At 42.7% G+C, this 13,642-nt stretch overlaps 1 protein-coding gene across 12 annotated transcripts in view; it reads left to right on the forward strand.

Moving 5' to 3' along the window:
* Positions 1–13,642, forward strand: part of DENND2C (DENN domain containing 2C) — a 79,318-nt gene that overhangs the window by 30,196 nt on the left and 35,480 nt on the right. For 7 of the 12 annotated variants that reach the window (XR_016210716.1, XM_089300110.1, XM_089300112.1 and 4 more), the window contains 3 exons: positions 10,564–11,561; positions 12,093–12,229; positions 12,650–12,762. Coding sequence is in view for 6 of the 12 variants with exons in the window: in XM_008264627.5 (XP_008262849.1) it covers positions 10,735–11,561; positions 12,093–12,229; positions 12,650–12,762 (1,077 nt within the window). In the remaining 6 variants the exon portion in view is untranslated. Of the gene's footprint in view, positions 1–9,739; positions 9,901–10,563; positions 11,562–12,092; positions 12,230–12,649; positions 12,763–13,642 lie in introns of those variants that run through there. The other 5 variants (XR_016210717.1, XM_089300111.1, XM_089300113.1 and 2 more) reach the window with 1 other exon arrangement.

Here is a 13,642-nt window from a genome sequence, read left to right on the forward strand (position 1 = left end):
CTTTCCCAGGCTTTTAGCAGGAAGCTGGATCGGAAGTGGAGCAGCCAGGCACATTGCAGGCGGCGGCTTTACCTGCTACACCACCATGCCAGCTAGGGAATCTCTCTTAATTCTTGCTTTGCAGTTAGGCACAATAATGGCCTGAGAAATTTATGCTGTGTATTATGAGTAGTAGTATGATTTTTTAAAAAGTTTCTTTGCTATTTTGGGAACCATTTTAGTGACTTAAAAGTCTGTTTCCTCTGATAGGAGGAGATAAAAGGCTGATATCCTGTATCTGCTGCTTTGAAGATTTGTTATTCAAGGAGCAAGTAAGATGATAAAAATTTAAAAAGTAGAAGCTAGTTTCACATTTACTTTTTTCTCTATTGGTTCAATCTTTTATCATGTGTATTAAAATATTGACAGTTAAAATCAGTGAAGAATTTTATGCAAGGTTTATTCCTGTGGGCTTTATTAAAAAATTATCCAGATGAATTATAAATTAATATATTCATATTTTAATATGAATATACTTAATAGAAATTTTTTGAAGACTTATTTCTTTGAGAGGCAGAGTTACAGATGGAGAGAGGGAGAGACAAAGAGAGTGAGGTCTTCTATCCACTGGTTCACTCCCCAGATGACAAGTCAGAGCCAGGCTGATCCAAAGCCAGGAGCCAGGAGTTTCCTCCAGGTCTCCCACATGGGTGCAACAGCCCGAGCACTTGAGCTATCTTCCACTCCTTTCCCAGACCATTAGCAGAGAGCTGGATGAGAAGTGGAGTAGTTGGGACTCGAACCAGCACCTGTATGGGATGCCGGTGCCACTGGTGTTAAGACTTATTTCATTTATTTGAAAGGCAGAGTTACAGACATAGAGGGAGAGACAGTGATCTTTCATCTGCTTGTTCACTCCCCAAATGACTGCAATGGCTGGGGCTGGGCCAGGCAGAAGCCAGGAGCCTGGAACTCCATCTAGGTCTTCCACAAGCGGGCAGGGGCCCAAGCACTTGGACCAGATTCTACTACTTTTCCCAGGCACAGTAGCAGGAAGATGGATCAGAAGCACAGCAGCTGAGACTTAACCAATACTCCCTGATGGGAGGTTGGTGTTGCAGGCCACAGAACCCATTGTGCCACAACGGTGGTACCAAGTGCCTCATTTCTTCATTGTATGATGAGGCTAACAGTAGTATTGAACTCATTGAGTTATTTTAAGGATTAGATGAGTTACTAAATTGAGTAGTTTATGCTTGTCTCATGTAAAATGCATAGTATTATCTATGCTATAATCATTGTGACCATACTTAACCTGAAAAGGGTTAAGTAACTTGACAAAGGTATGTAGCCAAGAAGCAAATCTGGTAGTATTTTAACTCTGTATTACTCCAGCATTCTAGCCTTGATCTGCTAGTAGTTGCAAATTATTTGGTGTTATTGGAATATATTTAACAAGTGAGCAAGGCAAGTGGTAGGAGTTAAAGCTAGAATCAGAAAGTGAAAGATCTAGGGCCGGCGCCGTGGCTCAATAGGCTAATCCTCCACCTTGCGGCGCCGGCACACCGGGTTCTAGTCCCGGTTGGGGCGCCGGATTCTGTCCCGGTTGCCCCTCTTCCAGGCCAGCTCTCTGCTATGGCCAGGGAGTGCAGTGGAGGATGGCCCAGGTGCTTGGGCCCTGCACCCCATGGGAGACCAGGAAAAGCACCTGGATCCTGGCTCCTGCCATCGGATCAGCGCGGTGCGCCGGCTGCAGCGGCGGCCATTGGAGGGTGAACCAACGGCAAAGGAAGACCTTTCTCTCTCTGTCTCTCTCTCTCACTGTCCACTCTGCCTGTCAAAAATTAAAAAAAAAAAAAAAGTGAAAGATCTTGTATTAAGGAATATGGACTTCATCTCAGTACATCATGAAATATTAAAATATTTTATCATTTAAGCCAGAGGCTATATATGAGCAAAAATATTTTGTGTGTCCGTATTTTGTGTATGTACCATACAAACACAGGTGTGGGGGTGGATGTTTGACTTAGCAGCTAAGTTGCCAGTTTGAGACATTCACATCCTTTATCAGAGTACTTGGGCTTGAGTTCCAGCTCTGCTCTTGATTCCCACTTCCTGCTAATGCACACCCAGGTGGTGACCCAGATAGTTGAACCCTTGCTACCCACATGAGAGACCTGGATTGGGTTCTTGGATTTGAAGAGTGAAGCAGCAGATAGGGGAACTGTCTCTCTCTCTCTCTCTCTCTCCCCCACTACCTCTCAAATAAATAAATAAATAATTTTTAAAAACACAGTTGTGTATAGGTGTACTTACAACTTTTTTTAAAAAGCTTTAAAACTGCTTGGTTAGCTTTTCCCAACTTTTTTCAGTAATGTATATTGGCTGTATATTTTTTATTGTTATGTTGGTATTGATATGTATAATAGATAGTAGCAAGGATCAAATGTTTAAGATTAATTTGTGGAGGAAAAAATGTCCCAAATGGCTGTTTAACCACTGAGCCAAATACCTGGCCCTCTGTGTATTTCTAAATCATCTCTAGATTATCTAATACAGTGAAAATGCAATGTAAGTAATTATTGTTTAGGGAATAATGACATGTTCAGTATGGACACAATTTTTTTCTGAGTATTTTTTTAAATATTTATTTGAGGGGCAGAGTTAGAGAGAGAGGGAGAGACAGAGAAAGAGAGAGAGCTCTTCCATCTGCTGGTTCACTCCACAAATGGCCACAGCTGGACTGATCCAAAGCCAGGAGCTAAGAGTTTCTTCTTGGTCTCCCACGTGGGTGCAGGGGCTCAAGCACTTGAGCCATCTTCCTCTGCTTTCCAGGCACACTAGCAGGGAGCTAGATCAGAAGTGGAGCTGTCAGGACTCAAAACTGCGCTTATGTGGGATGCCAGCACTGCAGGCAGCAGCTTAACCCGCTACACCGCAGCGCCAGCCCTGAGTATTTATTTTTTATTTTTTTTTGACAGGCAGAGTGGACAGTGAGAGAGAGACAGAGAAAGGTCTTCCTTTGCCGTTGGTTCACCCTCCAATACCAGCTGCGGCCAGTGCACTGTGCTGATCCGAAGCCCAGAGCCAGGTGCTTCTCCTGGTCTCCCATGTGGGTGCAGGGCCCAAGCACTTGGGCCATCCTCCACTGCACTCCTGGGCCACAGCAGAGAGCTGGACTGGAAGAGGGACAACCGGGACAGACTCCGGCGCCCCGACCAAGACTAGAACCCCGGGGTGCCCGAGCCACAGGCAGAGGATTAGCTTATTGAACTGCGGTGCCGGCCAGCCCTGAGTATTTGTAATCTGTGGTTGTTTGACTTCACAGATGCAGAGTGGTGACTATATAGAGGAGTTTATGTCCACCAATGTAATTGCAAACTGGTAAGGGGGAGTATTACTCAATTTTGATAGCAGACCCTTGCTCTAGTTCTTGAAAGTCCATTGTTCCTTGGCAGTGTGTTTTGCTAACCACTTTGGTAAATAATGGAGCTTTCCTAAAGAGTTTTTACTGGTTTGTGACCTGATCATATCTAAGTTTTGGGAATAGCACTGTGGCAATGATATTGGCATAGGATTGCAATTGGAGGAAGGTAGACCACAAAAGAGGGTATGTATAGTAGTGCTAGCAGAAGAATGGTAAAAGCATAAATTAAGGTAATTGTAATGAGGTTAGAAATTAAGAGTGAGACAGACATTCAGGAGGTTAAATTTGGCAAGACTGTGTACTGACAGCCATACACATACACTATTTAAATAACTTACAATGAGGTGGGCATGCAGTGCAGGGGTTAAGATGCCACTTGGGATGCCCACATCCCATATCTAAGTGCCTGCTTCTAGTCCTGCCTCTGTTTCTCATCCAGCTTCCTGCTAATACACACCCTAGGAGGCAGCAAGTGATGATTCAGGTTTTTGGATCCTTGCCACTACATTGGAGACTTGGCTTGAGTTCCTAATTCCTAACTCCTGGTTTTGGCCTGGCTGTTGCAGGCATTTGAGGAGTGAACCAGGAGGTGGAAGATCTCCAATTGTCTCTGCCTTCAAAGAAAGAAGGAAGGAAATAAGCAAAGAGGGAAGGAAGAAAAGAAAGAAGGGAAAGGAAAAGAAAGAAAAGTCATATATTTTCCTAGGGCTAGTGAATATCAATGGACACAAAGAAACTGATAAACCGAATTACAAAGTGAAGTGAGCCCTTCTTATGTGAGTAGAGATTCAAAGCAGTTTTTGTGTGTGTGTGTGTGTGTGTGTGTGTGTGTGTGTGTGTGTGTTTTGACAGGCAGAGTGGACAGTGAGAGAGGGAGAGAGACAGAGAGAAAGGTCTTCCTTTGCCGTTGGTTCACCCTCCAATGGCCGCCGCGGCCAGCCCACTGCAGCCAGCACACTGCAGGTGGCGCACTGCGCTGATCCGATGGCAGCAGCCAGGTACTTATTCTGGTCTCCCATGTGGGTGCAGGGCCCAAGCACTTGGGCCATCCTCCACTGCACTCCCTGGCCACAGCAGAGAGCTGGCTTGGAAGAGGGGCAACCGGGACAGAATCCGGCGCCCCGACCGGGACTAGAACCCGGTGTGCCGGCGCCGCAAGGCGGAGGATTAGCCTAGTGAGCTGTGGCGCCGGCCATCAAAGCAGTTTTTATACCTTGAAGCCAGCACTTGGCCTGGATAAAAGTAGCCCTCACCATAGATGGTGATAAGTCAAGGGAAATGGAAATCAGTCAAGCCTTCCCTAGCAGTGTGAATTGTGGGAATTAGAATACAGATTAGAATCTGGAAGAATCCCAAATACAAAAACAAACCAGTTGGCCCAGGAATTATCTACCGTGTCCGCCTCCTCTCAGTTTTTGCTAAGAAAGCAGCATTGCAGAAGGGCAGTGGGGGTGGAGTTGGAGATTGCCTAGTCCCACAGATTTGTGCAATGATGCTCTGCCTGAATTGAATAAGGTGAACCAAAAATATCTGAAATTGCAGCCATGTTATTTCCAGCTCAACTATTGTCAAGATTTAAAAAGCAGCAATTTGGAAAGTTAGAGGTTTGACTAATTCCAGATGAATTCCATGTAATAAGATTTGTTACCCAACCTCAGCTCATTTTGACTACGGAAGGTATCTGGGACTGACATCGAGGTATAGCAGGTTAAGCCGCTGCCTGCCACGCCAGCATTCCATATGGGCACTGGTTCAAGTCACAGATGCTTTATTTCAGATCCAGCTTCCTACTAATGTGCCTGGGAAAGCAGAAGATGCCCCAAGTGCTTGGACCCCTGCAGCCACATGGGAGACCTGGATGAAGCTCTTGGCTCCTGGCTTCAGCCCTGCCCAGCCCCAGCCATTTCAGCCATTTAGGGGGAGTGAACTAGTAGATAGAAGATTTCTCTTTCTGTCTCTACTTCTCTATCTGTTGCTCTGGCTTTCAAATAAATAAAATTTTTTAAAGATTTATTTTATTTATTTGAAAGCCAGTTACAGAGAGAAGTAGAGACAGAGAGAGAGGTCTTCCATCTGCTGGTTCACTCTCCAGATGGCCACAACTGTGCTGATCAGCTGTGCTGATCCGAAGCCAAGAGCTAGGAGCTTCTTCCGGTTCTCCCACAAGGGTGCAGGGGCCCAACAACTTGGGCCATCTTCCACTGTTTTCCCAGGCCATAGCAGAGAGCTGCATCAGAAGAGGAGCAGCCAAGACTAAAACCGGTGCCCAAATGGTATGCCGGCGCCTCAGGACAGGGCGTTAACCAGCTGCGCCACAGCACAGCCCCAAAGAACTTTCTTTAACATTTCATATGGTGTAAACAGAATCATTTTCTTGGCATATGACCCAGTTACATGGGACCCTACATTCAAAGGGGCGCTGTGGGGTTTTATGTTCTGTGGTAGCTATCTTGAAATTCCTAATAATTTTATGTTTGAAATTGTGTTTTATAAATGAGACCTGGGGCCAGCGCTGTGGTGCAGCGGCTTAAAGTCCTGGCCTGAAACGCCAGCATCCCATATGGGTGCTGGTTCTAGTCCCAGCTGCTCCACTTCCAATCCAGCTCTCTGCTGTGGCCTGGGAAAGCAGTAGAAGATGGCTCAAGTGCTTGGGCCCCTGCACCCACGTGGGAGACCCAGAAGAAGCTCCTGGCTCCTGGCTTCTGGCTTCAGATCGGAGCAGCTCTGGCTGTTGCGGCCATCTAGGAGTGAACCATCGGATCTAAGACCTCTCTCTCTGTCTCTACCTCTCTCTGTAACTCGGTCTTTCAAATAAATAAATCTTTTAAAAAAAATGAGGCCTGATGGGGCAATGGAATGTGCACCAGAGGCTTGAAACCTCCATTCACACATGATCTAGCCTCCTGCCTACCTCCCAGTGATGGGTTCTCGATACTCTGTCTCTAGTCCCCTAGTACTCCTGGCCCTGCCTGGTTCCTCCAAACCCCCTGCAACCACTGCTGTCCCTAAGAGGTCTGGGCATGTGAGGGTTGAGGTTGGGTGTACATGCCCATGGGGTCTTGGAGCAGGGCTTGACAATGGCTGTCTGGCCCCCAGCTGGCAACATCATGTGTGTCTGGTGGGCAGCTAGTAAAGGCCCTGCCTTTGCAGAGGCAGTCTTATTGCCTGTATCTGATCTAGGTCCCAAGTGTGTTCTGGGTAGAGGTTTAAAGATCTTTGGGGGTCATCTGTCTATCATGGATTGCAGCAACAGACCTATGGGATGGGGAAACATATGACTGAACTTTCCAGGTCCTGCCCTAGCCAGATCATGGGATATTACTTTGATGACTGACAGAAGGGAGATTAAGGTAGCTATTAGACCTAAGTACATGCCCCATATCGCAGGGTTGAGGTCCCAAATTCTAATGAGGATCTACACTCACCCCACAATTATTGTCAGGCCTGAGAACTTTCTCTTGTCTGACTCCATGCCTGGGAGGGGCTTGTCTTCCTCCTTCTTCTAACCATCCTAATGCTGACTTGCGTTTGTCTCTGCTGGCCAGCTCTAGATACCCGTTGGAACAAGTCAAATAGCAATTGTTTACCTTCGGTAATTGTGCATACAAGTTACATGCTGATGCTTTCATTTTAAATGAACATTGTTTAATGTCAAAATGATTGGTAAAATTTATGGCAATACATTTTTTTAACTTAAATGCAACATTACAGCCAGTTGAAAGAATCTGCAAAAGAGAGGAAAAGGCTTTATGTTAAAGCTGCTTTTCTTACCTTTTGAACACTGTTTTCAGTTTGTCTTGGACCTGCAAATTATTTCATGGGCCCTAGGTGCTGTTGACAAATTCTCAGAGCTTTTGTTTCACTGAAAGTCTTTATTTTGCCTTCATTTTGAAGGAAATGTAGAGTTCTAGATTCAGTGTTTTTCTCCCAAAAACTTAAACATTTTCCATTGTTTTCTGGCATACCTAGTTTCCCTTATGTAATATGTATTTTTTTTTCCTCCAGCCGTTTCTTAAGAATTTTCTCTGGGGGCCGGTGCCGGCTAATCCTCCGCCTGCGGTGCCGGCATCCCATATGGGTGCCGGGTTCTGGTCCTGGCTGCTCCTCTTCCAGTCCAGCTCTCTGCTATGGCCCGGGAAGGCAGTGGAGGATGGCCCAAGTGCTTGGGCGCCTGCACCTGCGTGGGAGACCAGGAGGAAGCACCTGGCTCCTGGCTTCGGATTGGCATAGCTCCGGCCGTGGCAGCCATTTGGGGGTGAACCAACAGGAGGAAGACCTTTTTCTCTGTCTCTCTCTCTCTCACTGTCTAACTCTGTCAAATAAATTAAAAAATAAATATATATATATATAAAAGAATTTTCTCTGTATCGCTGGGGTTTAGCAACTTGATTGTGGTTTGCTTTGTTGTTGCCTTCCTTGTATTTATATGTTTGAGGTTTATTGAGCCACCTGGATCTGTGGGTTTAGGGTTTAAATCAAATTTAGAAAATCATCCATTATTACTTGAAATATTTGTTTCTTTAAGTTTATGAATATATTTTAAAAAAGCTAACTTGAAGTCTTATCTGTTAACTCCATCAAGTCTATCAGTTTTGGTTCTTGTCCTACTGACTGATTTTTATCTTGGTTATGAGTCTCAGGCTTCTTTGCATGTTAAATAATTTAGAGTGGACACTAAGCATTGTACAGTGTTACATTTTTGAGTGTCTGAGGTTTTTTGTCTTCATGGAAAGATTATTACTTTTTTGGGTAGGAACTTAATAATCATGAATCTGCTTATGAAACCTTGTTCGTGTGGTGCTAAAGTAGTCTTCTCTCCAGAACTAGTTAAGCCTTACTTGTAGGCCATGAACTCGTGGTGTCCATGCTAAATTACCTGGCTCTTCAGTGATTTGTTCCCTTGCTTATTACTGAAATCTGAACATTTCTCAGACTTGTGTGAACTCGGGATATTAGTTAGTCTATAGTTCCCCCTTAGTTGTTCTTTTCCTGTTAGTTGCTTGTCCTCCGGCCTCATGTAGTATTAACTTTTGCCTTAGCAGTTGTATTCAGCCGGAGATTCAAGGAGACCCTGTATAGATTTCTTGACCCTATATAGATTTTTTCTTTGAGTTGCTCTCTCCTCTCTTTTCAGCCTTCCCTGGAAATTATATCTGCCTCAGCCTTTCCAAACTTCAGTCTCTTTATCCTCAGCTCCACAACAGGATTATACTCTGTTTGGGTTCCTTATTTCAGCACACCTTTCTTGAAAGTCTCCAGGAAGAAAGCTGGGCCATCCTAGGGCCTATCTCACTTTCTCATTTCTTGCAGGGCTCACAGTTCTGACCTGTCTGTTATTAAATATCTGAAAGCATTTATTTTATATACAAAGGTATTTTAAGAATTCCATGAAAAATGGAATTCAAAAATAAGTTTATTTTGCCACAAAAAATATTTTGCAGGGTGGGCATTTTAAGTCATCTCTTGGGATGCTTGTATCCCTCCAGAGTGCCCGGTTCGAGTTCCAGCTACTCTGCATCCCATCCAACTTCCTGCTAATGCACACCCTGGGAAGAAGCATATGTTGGCTCTGCCACCAGTGTGGGAAACTCAAATGGAGTCTGGGCTCCTTGCTTCAGCCTGCTCCATCACTGGCTGTTGCAGACATTTGAGGAGTGAACCAGTAAGATGGAAAATCGATGTCGTTCTCTTTCTCTCTTCCTTTCAAATAAGATGAAAATTAATAATAATAGAAAATTAATAATAATAGAGGGAAACAGCATTATGGCCCTGTGAGCTACACTGCTACCTACAGTGCCAGCACAGGTTCAAGTCCCAGCTGCTCTGCTTCCTATCCAGCTTCCTGCTAATGTGCCTAGGAAAGCAGCAGCAGATGACTCAAATGCTGGGCCCCTGCACTTACGTTAGAGACCAGGAAGAAGCTTCTGGCTCCTGGCTTTGGTTTGGACCAGCCTCTGTCTCTGTAACTCTGCCTTTCAGATAAATAAATAAATCTTAAAAAAAAAAAAGGGGAGGAGGATGATTTTCTTTGCATCAGACCATCACCAAAGTTTTGTTTGTGGCACAGCTTTCCTTTAGGCTTGTGGTAATGGCTTAAATGAAAATTGATGGAAGCCTTGATGAGTAGTTTCTCTGCCAAGAAAGTGTGTGTGTGTGTGTGTGTGTGTGTGTGTGTGTATGTATATGTGTGTGTGTATATATATATATATATATATATATCAGTTTTCGTCAGCTGTCCTGACGGAGCTAGGCTAAGATATCTTCCTGCCTGTTATTTAATCAAGGCCACACAGACAGTGCTCCGGAAGGATGACCCCTGCCTCAGGAAGTTTTGAATCAGTTGCTATTTATATCCAGTATGCAGTAGAACTTGAGATCAGGTCTTTACCCAGCTGGTAGGAAAGGTCTTGTGCCAAATTTTACATTTGAGGAAGTAGTGTATGGGCCTGAAAGAGTGAAGCATCTGTGTGAAAGGAAGGAATGTGACAGTGACTGTAAGTATTTTTGCTGATTTGGGTCAAGGGTGTGGTGGCAGAGATGTGGGAAGTTCAGTGACAAAATAGGTTATTACGTTTTAAAGCCACTGAAAGTTAATGGGCACCTTGGACTGTCTTTAGCGTGGTGTATATAGAATCCTATCCTGCTAGTAGTAAAGTAGAAGTAAGGGTTTGTGATAGGCTAATATTGTCTATCAACATAAGACGTGAGCAGGAAACTAGCTCTTAGTGTTTCCAGACTAACTGGTTCTCGCTTTGGATGTGTACAGGACTTTTGGGTTATTTGAGATGTAATTCTGCATATGCATCTTTTTAGAGTACTCCATTAATTCTTATTTCAGCAGGAGATTTCAAAAGGATTGATTTAGTGCAAAATAATACTATATATCCCTATGTGTAATCTCTTATAAAACCTTATTCTGCCTAGCTTTCGGAAATTAAATATGGCAATACATTAAAGCTCACAATTTGAGAGATACCACAAATAACATTTTCTTAGAATATATGACCAGCTTAGGAGTACATTTATGGAATTGAATTATACATTTGTACATATGCAATGTGAATGAATATTTATGGGTAGGTAGACAAAATTGTTGGAGTTTTAATAATTAGGAAATTATAAAACTGTTAACAGTTTTTCTTGTCTCATTTTAATAGGGTTATTCAAGATAGCCATTTTCAACAAAGATCAATGATCTAAATTTAAAAAGAGATTCCTGAGTTAAACATGAAAAGAAAATACTGGAAACACTTGGAGTCTGACAAGATAAAGAATACAGTATTTCACAGCTACTTGTAATGGAACCTTTGTGAAATTCATTACTTGTCATGCACCCAACTGGGAACATGGATGTTGGTTTTTCTCGTTCTGCTGTTCAGACACTGTCAAGAAGCCACTGCAAAAACATCAAACAAAAAATTTCTCAGTGGGAAGGAAGGACTAATGGTATATCTAACCCAGTTAAATGGCATCCAAAGGACTTTGGAGTGAGATATAATAACTATCAACAACAGATTCTTCCTAAGAAAAATCCTGTTTTGGAGGGACCGAGCAAAAAGCTGGATGTAAGCAACTCTCAAAATGTGGGTCTAGGCATGAGTGAAGATGCAAAAAGCTGTGATCAAAGTGAGGATGAAAGTGAAAAACATGAACTTAATACACGTTTCTTTAAAAATGAATCAGAATCCAACTGGGTATGTTCTCGTATCAAACAAATTGAAAGCTGGAAAGAAGTTGTTTTGGATCCAGAGACTTCATTACCTCCAGGAAACCTCTATACCTCACAGATATTATGGAAGAAAATAGAATCACTTCCCCCAAATAAAGTCTTAAATTTGGCTTTAGAACATTGTGACTCTTCAGAAAAAGAACTGAATTTCAGGGTTCTGGAGAGTTCATATGGAATAACTAAGAGCTTAGAAAATATTTACTCTGAACCTGAGGGGCAAGAATGTGGATCGTCTATAAATCCTTTGCCAAAACCTCGTAGGACATTCAGATATTTGTCTGAATCTGGTGTTATGCCATGTAAGGAAAGAAGCTGTGACAAAAAATACTGTGAAAATACTTCTTGTGCAGAATCTTCTTTGGCTTCTTCTTCTCGGGAACCTGAACCAAAGAAATATGGTGGAAAGATCAGAGGGAGGTCCAAAAGGTATGTTTTTATCCTATGGAGAGTGACATCTAAGTATTTCCCTCACAGGTTTGTTGAGCTGTTTTTTCCTTTTCCCACCTATTTCCATTTCCCAGCTTAGGTGGCAGCCCTAATTTGAACATGTAGATGTTAATTAACGTGAGGGGAAAGTAGAGATGTAGTAATATCTAACACACTCTGCTGACATAAGGACATCAGAAGACCTTCCATTTTATATCTTTAAGAATCTGAAGGGAAACAAGTACATTCTTCCATTTCAATTAGGGCACGCTGGCCTTAGCTCCAGCTTTCATTAGAGAGTGAACTTTCAGGGAACCCAATGGAGAATATGAATGTGATTGGCTGGAAGTCTCTCATTTTTCTCGTGGTACATATAGGGCACCCAGTCGAGTGTATTATTCTTAGATCTTTGATAAAAACACCTTTGTAATTCTGCATGTGAGTTCTTTACTTATTGATTTCTATCTACTGTGTCAATTTAAAGATTAGAATTTTGAACAATAGAACTTTAAACATATCTCCTTTCTTAAGGAAATCCTTTGAATTTGAGGATATTCAGCACTTTCGAAATCGGAACTCACAGAAGATCCATGAAGAACTTGGAAGAAATTCTGGTTCAGCACTTTATTACACGCAATCTGAGGATAATATCTATGAGGATATCATATGTAGGTGTCCACAACTTTGCAATTAAATTTAATGAGTATGTATTTGGTGAAACCCTTAATTGTAGGATGGCATTTTTTTTTACAATCAAACATACCTTGCTCTGGATTTTTCTTTTTAATATGAAAACCTTTGGTATATGAGTTCTTTTATTCTTTAATGAGTTTTACATCCAGTGTAATGGAATGCTCAGTTCAGAAGCTGTTTATAGTACAGCATTTGGAGAGTTAGTTTAGTTTGGTTGGACACTAAAGTGATTTATAAGCTTACAAAGACAGTGATTTTAAGACTCACATTGCTATAGCAATGTAGAATAAGAGAGCTGATGATGATCAGGTTGTTTGTTTCTTTTGCTAGTTGTACTCATTTTGTTTCCATTTAGTTATGTTCCTCTAAGCCTTTTTCCCCTTATTACTCTCAAGATCCTGCCAAAGAAAATCCCTATGAAGATATTCCAGTGCAACCTCTACCCATGTGGAGATCTCCTTCAGCATGGAAGCTGTCACCCCCTAAATATGCTTTCAGAGCACCCAAGGTATAACCAGAGGATTAAATGAAGGAATCATTGATCTCTTGTTTATGGTCTCTACAAAAAAGTTAAAATGGCTTAACTGGGGCCAAAACTAAAAGGCAGTGAAATGTAGGTTATATTGTTGGTGGAGAATTGTTTTTTATTTTAAAGATTTATTTATTTATTTGACAGTCAGAGCTACAAAGAGGGGAGTGGGGAGAGAAGGGTAGAGAGAAAGAGATCTTCTGTCTGCTGGTTTACTTCCCAGATGGCTGCAAATGGGCTGGGCCAGGCAGAAGCCAGGAGCTGGGAGATTCAACCAGGTCTCCCATGTAGGTGGCAGGGACCCAAACACTTGGGCCATCTTCCGCTGCTTTTCCCAGGCCATTAGCAGTGAGCTGGATTGAAAGTGGAGCAGCCCATATGGGATGCCGGCATCACAGGTGGTGGCTTTTACCCAGGATGCCACAACGCCCGGCCCCTGGTGGAGGATTTTTGTTTCCTGTTTTATCTTTTGGACCACACACATCTTTTTGTTTTCTTTGTTCTGTTGTTGTTGCTTTAGCCCATCAAAAATTTTTAATAGGAATGCCTCAGACAAGCCATGACCATTTGGTTCACTGTCATTATGTTATTAACCTAAGCCCAAATTAACCTTTGTGGCCTGGAGAGCATTTGAGCCCCCTAGAGGCAAAGGCTCTGTTCAGGTTATGAATATGCTGAGCAGTTGTTTTCTGGGCATTTGACTGCATTATAGTAGTAGAAGAGCTTTGGATTAGAAACCTGAGAAACTTCTTTACAAATGGTGAGAAGGAAATTATGGTATCTTCATGTGAGACGATTTGAAATGAGGGACAAGCTAAATTTTTTCTAGGCTAGCTTTGACTTTGTGTGAGAACACAGG

Source organism: Oryctolagus cuniculus, chromosome 7 (assembly GCF_051225735.1).
Source record: "Oryctolagus cuniculus isolate XC-2025 breed Fujian yellow rabbit chromosome 7, ASM5122573v1, whole genome shotgun sequence".
NCBI lineage: Eukaryota > Metazoa > Chordata > Mammalia > Lagomorpha > Leporidae > Oryctolagus > Oryctolagus cuniculus.